The sequence below is a fragment of the Montipora capricornis genome, chromosome 14 (genome assembly GCF_036669925.1).
Source record: "Montipora capricornis isolate CH-2021 chromosome 14, ASM3666992v2, whole genome shotgun sequence".
Taxonomy (NCBI): domain Eukaryota; kingdom Metazoa; phylum Cnidaria; class Anthozoa; order Scleractinia; family Acroporidae; genus Montipora; species Montipora capricornis.
Window position 1 is genome coordinate 8,198,259 of NC_090896.1, and position 7,500 is coordinate 8,205,758.

The following is a 7,500-nucleotide window of genomic DNA, read 5'->3' on the forward strand; positions in this document are numbered from 1 at the left end:
ATCATGGAAATAGTTTGATCATTTGCTATGGATGTCCCCTTTGATAATTAAAACTGGCTGGTGTTTAACTTAGTGTAAAATCTATTATTAAAGGGAACATCTCCAAATCAATATTTGGTTACTGATGTAGCCATCTGCATTAAGCTGCTTGTGTCTGACTCGAGAATTTCCGATTTGAGGTTTCAAAATTCCGATAAAATCAGACATCAATCTAGAATGCCATATCAACACACATTTGTTTTTATAAATGAGTTGATTTATTAAGTGTACAGACCTTTGACCTTGCAGATCATAATCTTCAGACATATTTCTATTTATTTATGCTCCTTTTGTTTCTAGTTTTGCCTCAACCTCACCATCTCAACAAAAAAATAACTGATAAAGATGCAAGGATTGTGTGACTTTAAATACCTTCTTGGAAACCAAACTTAAAATGCAACACGTCTGATGATTTACTTGCCAATTCTTTAATGTAGTGTTTGAAAACAGCTATCTGCTAGTTTAATGATGAAACACATTTTGGTCGTTTACTTTGCTGCATCCCAACATGACCTTAATTGGAATGTAAACGCTTTTCTCTTGATCAGACAGTGTGCGGCAAAACAACAGTGTATTAAATCGTTTCAGATACCACGGCATATTAAATACCACACATTTGGATGTTCAGTGTAAATCTTCCAACTGCATCGGAATAGTTGCACTTGAGTTTTTGGAGATGCTCCCTAAATGGGATGTACAGTTACATGTACAGTCATGTAGTTTATGAGTGGCTGTAGACATTGTCCACCTTTTGACCCCAGAAACAGTCCCTCTTAGGAGGCAAAGTGTTAAAAGGGCTATGTCATACCAAATGATGCTCATTCCTAAAAGTAGATTGAAACATTTCAATAACCACTAAAAACATTTCAATAACACCAAAAAAACAGCATAAAAGAAATATACAGCAAAAGGAAAGAAAAGTACTGATGGATGCAAATGGACAAGATTGAAATGGATTGCAAGTTTGGGTTATCGTGAAAAAAGTGGGCCAGAAGTTTCTCACGTTTATGGCAAATATACTCAGTAAGGGAATTCTGCATAACCATTTTCAAGTTTTAAACTTGTGGTTAAGTCAAGATTTCCCCAAAACACCTTAAAATAACTTAACATTTCCCCTTAAAGCAAACAGAAATTATGTACACTGTATGTGAGATGTGGGGAAGAATCCTTTGCAATACACCAATAACAGCACAGTGCAGTGTACCTGTATATTAATTATTTTTATCTGTTAATATATTTTAGGTGGTTGGCAAGATTAGAGGATTCCATCAAGAAAGGTTCATCAGAACATTAATTTTAATGACTTGGCTTGGTATGAAAAAGCAACTTGATTATTATTGTACAAGTTTCCTTGCTATGAAGGTAATTTAATGTTCTCACACATGCAATGGGAAAAGCCAACGTGACTTGTGTAGAAGAGACAATGCTACTGAGGGGAGGAAAAAGTCAGTAAAATGGAATTAAGAAGCCAGGAATAATCAGCAGAAATATCTTTTTGGCTAGCAACTTGTAATAAAATTTAATTTTTCTAGTATGAGATAATTTTCACTAGTAGCCTTTTCCAGGAAGAAGTTAGCTGCAGTAAGAATTTAAGTTACATGTATATTATACCTTTAACAATAAACAAACACAGAAGTCTGACAGACTGACAGTCTGACAATAAACAAACACAGCTACAGTTGTAGTTTCTACAAATAGGGAGAGTCCTTTGTTTCTAGCTATTGCTTTTTCTAGCAAGATATATGTAGATATTAGTGACATTGTACAGTATCACATGCAATAAGAAAACACAAGACCTGTATACATTAGTATTAAGTTTCCAAGATGGGCAGACCATCACACAAAGAAATAAACTATTCTTCTTTTCTCGATTCAGTCTTACCAAATTAGGCAGTGTGTTAGTGGTAAGCTAAATGAATGGGGAATTGTTGATTTTTTGTTAATGTTACAGTGCGATGCGCTTTACCGTGGCCCCCCAACAAACTTTCACATTTGGCAACTACGTGTAAATATGTCAACTAAACAACCCATGCAACGGTGTTCAACTTACAACTGTGCGAGCTTTGCAAGGAAGCGTGACTGTCAATCAAATTAGCACACCCTGATTGGCGGACAATTTGTGCAAAACTTTGTCAGGTGGCTATGGTAAGGTGCGTTGCACTTTAAGCATTTGAAGAATGAGTCGAAAGTTATTTTGGTCGATTGTGTTTCTTACAGTACTTTACAACACATTTAAACTGATGTAACTTGAATACTGTATTCTTGTACCAGTTGTTCTCAGTTGAGTACACCACTCAGAAAGTGTGGCAATGAGGTTTCAACGTTTGAGTTCCCATGTTGTCAAGGGCAACAACAAAGCAAGTTGCCCTTGACAACATGGTAACTTCAGCATTGAAACTTTGTCACCAAACTTCCCTAGTGGCGTACTCAACTGAAAATCATAGTATTTTTGTGTCTTTGAAGCAGTTTATATTGAATTAGACAGAAAAACGGCTCATTTATGGTTGAATGCAAATAATGTTGTATATGATGGACGTTGCTCTCAATATTATCATTATTTTCCTACTAAAATGGTTACTGTGTAAGGTAAATAAAAGTTGATAGTTTTGCTCATTGTTTGTGAAGTGGCGTGATACATTGTGCTATTTCTAAAGATCCTTACATAATAACCTTTTCAAATTTAAGACTGTTGCACCGGTTGGTTTTTAACTTAAAGAATTTTATCAATGATGACTCTTTGAATGATAGTTGGAAAAAAACCAAGTGACAAAGTGGAGTCCTCTACCCCTGAACTTTAGGTTGCCCATGTAGCAGTCTTTTTCATTTCCTTTTAGCTAGGTGGAACGCAAAAACCAAGCAGCCCCATGCCTTCGAGCGACTCCTGCCCTACTAAAAGGATATGAAAGAGACTGCTACATGTACGGAGGCTAACTATAGGAGACTTGAAGGACCGCGGTCCATTCAGTGAATTTTAAGGTTATATAAATATTTTACACTAAATTATTGTTGACTTAGACTGCGAGCAGTCTCTTTCTTTTCCTAACTTCTGCAGTTTTTGAATTTAGGACAATAAGCAACTTTCACGATAGCGTCATTTGACTACAACTACCAGAATTCAGCTTGTTTTTCTCTTATTTACATTTTGTATTCCTAGTGGGGTAAAAATAACAATAGGTCTAATTAGCATGAGACAGGCAAAACCTTAAGGATTCTGGAACTTATAGTCAAAATTAATTGCTTCATCATGCAAATATCCTATTCCAGTTGGTGTTTATAGGGGGAGTTAATCAGGGGTTCCTGGAAGTTAATTACATGACTCGCTTGCTTGGATGTCTACCCAAGCTGTCCTAACTGAAGTCATCCCCAGAAATACTGGTATGTTGTCCAAGTGCTGTCCTGATGTGGTAGGTAAATAGTGAAGGTGATTGTGGCACTATGACAGTAACAATCCTAACCCCTTTATTAAACGAACACTGTAAATCCTGAGTGTCAATATTTGGATCTGACTTTTAAAATAAATGTGGGACATGATGAGGAGTATCAGTTTACGTAAATGTGAAAAGGGACAAGGCCAATATCCAGCCACTCTCTCTTCACATTTTTTGTTGACATTTATAAGGATTTAAGACTTTTGTAGGACAAAAGATTTTTGGAAACCCACTGTGAAGAGGTTTCCTAGATCCCCCTTGCAAAGGAGGATAGGAAACTCATGTTATTACGCATACATGTCTTGATGTCAATGCATGCAACGTGACTTCCTCTTTTATGCTATTGGCCAGACATTAAAATTCAAACTGGTTATAGTGATTTTTAACCTGGTCAGGAGATCCAATGAAGAATGGTCTTCCTGTTGTGCATGCATGTGGAGGGTGGTAAGGATTCAGAATTTATGAAGGGGTAGAGATGGTTGTTTGTGTGTGGAGGGGAGGGAGGGGACAACATAAGCTAACGTTTCCTGCCAAGTTACAGCTGATGTTCACAGCCTGAGATAGCAGGTCTTGTCCACTTGCAAAGCCATTCAAATAATTCATGTGTACATATCTTATCATATCCCAAATCCTCCTTTCTTCTGGCATTTGAACATATACAAAAACCTGGAAACAGTTTTAAAGTTTTTAAAATATATATTAAATTTCTTGTCTATTAAGAAGACTTCAATTAATGTTATTTAAGGCACAATCTCTAAATGATCTTATTGCATTTTCCTGCTTTTAAAATCCATTTTCTTATTCTTGCAAGGCCAGCTGCTTCAATTACAAAAGTATTCAATAAATACTGTACAGTATAAGCATAATTTATCTTTTGCAAGCTCAGCATTTTCAAAAATGCAAAGGAAACTTGCAATAATTCAAAATACCTTGAAACTGTTCCAGAACAGCCAAAAATTGGTAGCAGTCAAAAAAGCATTCTTGATATTATTTTCTGGAATTTAAATAGCTTATAAATTAATGCAGTTTTTAACTGAAACCAAGTCTAATTCAATGAGTCAAAGTTTCAAATCGGCATTTTAAACCAGCCATATTAAGTAAGTTCACCACGGCTTCTGTCCTGTCCTTTTCAAGCTTATAAATTAGTACAGTTTTTAACTGCAACCAAGTCTCATTATATGCGTCAAAGATGGGCATTTTAAATCAGGCATATTAAGTCACTTCACCACGACTTTTGCCCTCCCGTTTTCAACGAAAACTGCTCAAAGCTAACTTTCTCTTTATGCGTTGCTGATCTGTATTTCCGACTCCTTTCTGGTTTGCTTTCAAAGACTCAACTCGTAAATTCGTCGCGTTTGAAACCCCAAGATGGACACCATTACTACGACAACGCAACTTGTCTTGACAAATGTTTGGCGTCCTTTCACCAATTTTCTCTTCATGGCCAAGCTTCTCAACATCCTCCGGCATATTGCTCAATGCTTCTTCCTTTTCTTTTCTTTCATTTCCTTCCAAACTGGGGAATATTAACCTCTTTCGTATTTTAGAATGCGTGTTGATACTTGCGCGAGATGGAACATCCGCGATCACTCTTCGATGCAAACGCTTCTTTTTCGGGGCCCACAAGATGTGTTGTGCAAATGCTGGCTTGTCTTCCATAGGCGGAGTGACTTGGACAGTTGAGACGCACCCGTCCATTGCCTTTTCAGCGTCAAAGCAAGAAAAATGAAACAATTTTTCAGTCTTTGAATAAAAAAAATGGGTGACAAGATTTCACAACGTCACCTTTTCACGAAAATACACACTGCGACTATAAATACGAATTTCGCGCGTCCTTGACCTTGATGACGCTGCAACTGAGATCTGATTGGTCAATGCTCGTTTGTCACTTTTGCAATGGCCAATCAAAAAGCAGAGTCGTATTTTCAATCCAACCGCTGACTTAGCTTAGTGTAGGCGCGAAAAGCGTGGAAAATGGCCGACAAAGCGTGCACGAAAATCTTTTAAATGGTTTTCTTCTTGCATTCATTACAATCGCTCACGTCCAGGAAGCTTCGAACATTCGGTGTCTGGTTAAGCATTCAATAGTCATGGCCAAGAAAAGGTCTTCTAAGGTATCCAGGAAGACGTCCAGTGTTAAAAAGGCTCAAAAAGGAGGCCGAGGAAAAGCGAATTCTCATATGTTTAGAAAGAAGAAATCACGGATGAACACGGAGAGTCAGAAATTTGATGAGGTGAGAACTTGTTTTAACGTATACGGGGATCGAAAGGAAAAATGAACTATCGTCTTAGCAGAGTTGAGGGTTCAGTTTGTCGACCTTCTACAGAGTTGACCGTCTGAGTTTGTTGGTCTCTTGCTACTCTGCTCCGAGAAGTTTTTCTCCGGGTACTCCGGGTTTCCCCTCACCTAGAAACCAATAATATGATTTGATTTGATTTGATTTCTGTAAAGTGTCCCCAATTCGTGCCTCAGCAAATAATAAAATAGCACTAAATACATTGTACACTTGACACTTACTTTTTATTATTATTATTATTATTATTATTATTATTATTATTGTCCATAATATTCGCTCAGTAAAAAGTATTTGAAAGACTAAAAATTCTTTAAAAAGTAAAGAAAACCGAATGTTTTCAGCGTTAAGCCATCTTCAGGGTAGTTTGACCATCCGCATGATTGTGTATTTATGTCTATCAGGTAATTCCCGATGGGAAGAGTTTCGCTATATAGCAATGAATTTGTTTGTTTAGAGCAGGTCTGCTCTAAATAAACAAACAATGGGAAGAGTTTCGCTAGGTAGCAATGAATCTATTTGTTTAGAGCAGGTCTGCTCTAAACAATACTGTCATTATTATTATTATTATTATTATTATTATTATTATTGTCATTATTTTATTAGAGCGGTTTTCAATTGAGTGTCGAAAGTAATTAGGGAATTGCTTTGGTTTTGCATTACTTCATTCAGTGATTGGTTCAAAGTTCTTGCGGCACTTTTTCAGCCAATCAGACAGGGTTGTCAATATGATTTGAAGTAGGTGGAGAAATTGTGAAAGTAGATGGCACTGGGGGCCGTAGGCCCCCGCATAGGCGAGGGGTCTGGGGGCTGCCCAGGCCCCCAGCAGGGTACAGGGGCAGATAGAGCCCCGTTGGGGGTCCACGGGGCAAAGCCCCCGGAAGCAAAATGAGTTTGACTTATTGACATTGACAAAAATTGCCTTTCCTCAGAGTAATAACAATTCTCACTTCCTGAAAAGAACATTATTTCTTCTATGTGGAAAACGAAGACAGCCCAGCCGTAATCCAGGCAGATTTGTCACCAGTCTTTCTCTTCTGTCCATTCAACATGGCGGACAGCAGAATTGATCGCGTTGTTTTTCCGTACGCGTGTTGAGTAAATTATAATAGAACTCGTTTAAAATCACCCAACAAGCAAAGAGGGAACAAAATATCACCAAAAACCACTTTTATTGATGACTGCCTTCAGGATATATTGAATGTTTTCCAAAGTAGCTGGCTCCTTAGTGGGGAGTAGCCGCCGGAGCTCGCCAGTGTTCGGCTTCTAATGAAATCCCTGATCAAAAGTGAAACCAAAACCAATAGGGTGATGCATGCGTAAATCCTGGTCTTGTAACCTCCTCATTTTTCCTGATTTTGCAACTTCACTCGCAACCTCATTCCCAGGGTCTCTTTGTCGATAAGGAGAGAGACCCTGGTTGGGGCTGGTCACGTGGCTTTCTTAGACGAACATTTTCCCACTGCGTTAGAGTCTTTTTTAAATTTTGACATGGCATTTTTTGAATGAATAATCTTTACTTTACAATTATAAGTTTCAAAAAAGTCAAAACAGCTGTTATATTTCCACAGGAGATTCCCACCAAGGTTGTCAAGCTAAAAACACAAGCTTTTGTGACCGATAAGACCTTCAATGTTGAGCGACGATTTAAGTTCGCAAAAAAATATTTCATTAGTGGTTAAGTTGCTTCTACAGAACACATTATCATAAATAATACACCACACTACATTGTGCATTTG

At 37.6% G+C, this 7,500-nt stretch overlaps 2 protein-coding genes across 5 annotated transcripts in view; both read left to right on the forward strand.

The window, feature by feature from the left end:
• Positions 1 to 2,652, forward strand: part of LOC138033859 (dentin sialophosphoprotein-like) — a 13,964-nt gene extending 11,312 nt beyond the window's left edge. The window contains exon 6 of the mRNA XM_068881720.1: positions 1,282 to 2,652. Within this exon, the coding sequence (XP_068737821.1) occupies positions 1,282 to 1,333 (52 nt within the window). The 3' untranslated portion in view covers positions 1,334 to 2,652. The remainder of the gene's footprint in view (positions 1 to 1,281) is intronic.
• Positions 2,653 to 5,431: 2,779 nt separating this feature from the next.
• Positions 5,432 to 7,500, forward strand: part of LOC138032704 (ATP-dependent RNA helicase DDX54-like) — a 54,044-nt gene continuing 51,975 nt past the window's right edge. For 3 of the 4 annotated variants that reach the window (XM_068880405.1, XM_068880406.1, XM_068880407.1), the window contains exon 1: positions 5,432 to 5,701. In XM_068880405.1, the coding sequence (XP_068736506.1) occupies positions 5,558 to 5,701 (144 nt within the window). In that variant the 5' untranslated portion in view covers positions 5,432 to 5,557. The remainder of the gene's footprint in view (positions 5,702 to 7,500) is intronic. The other variant, XR_011128439.1, reaches the window with a different exon arrangement.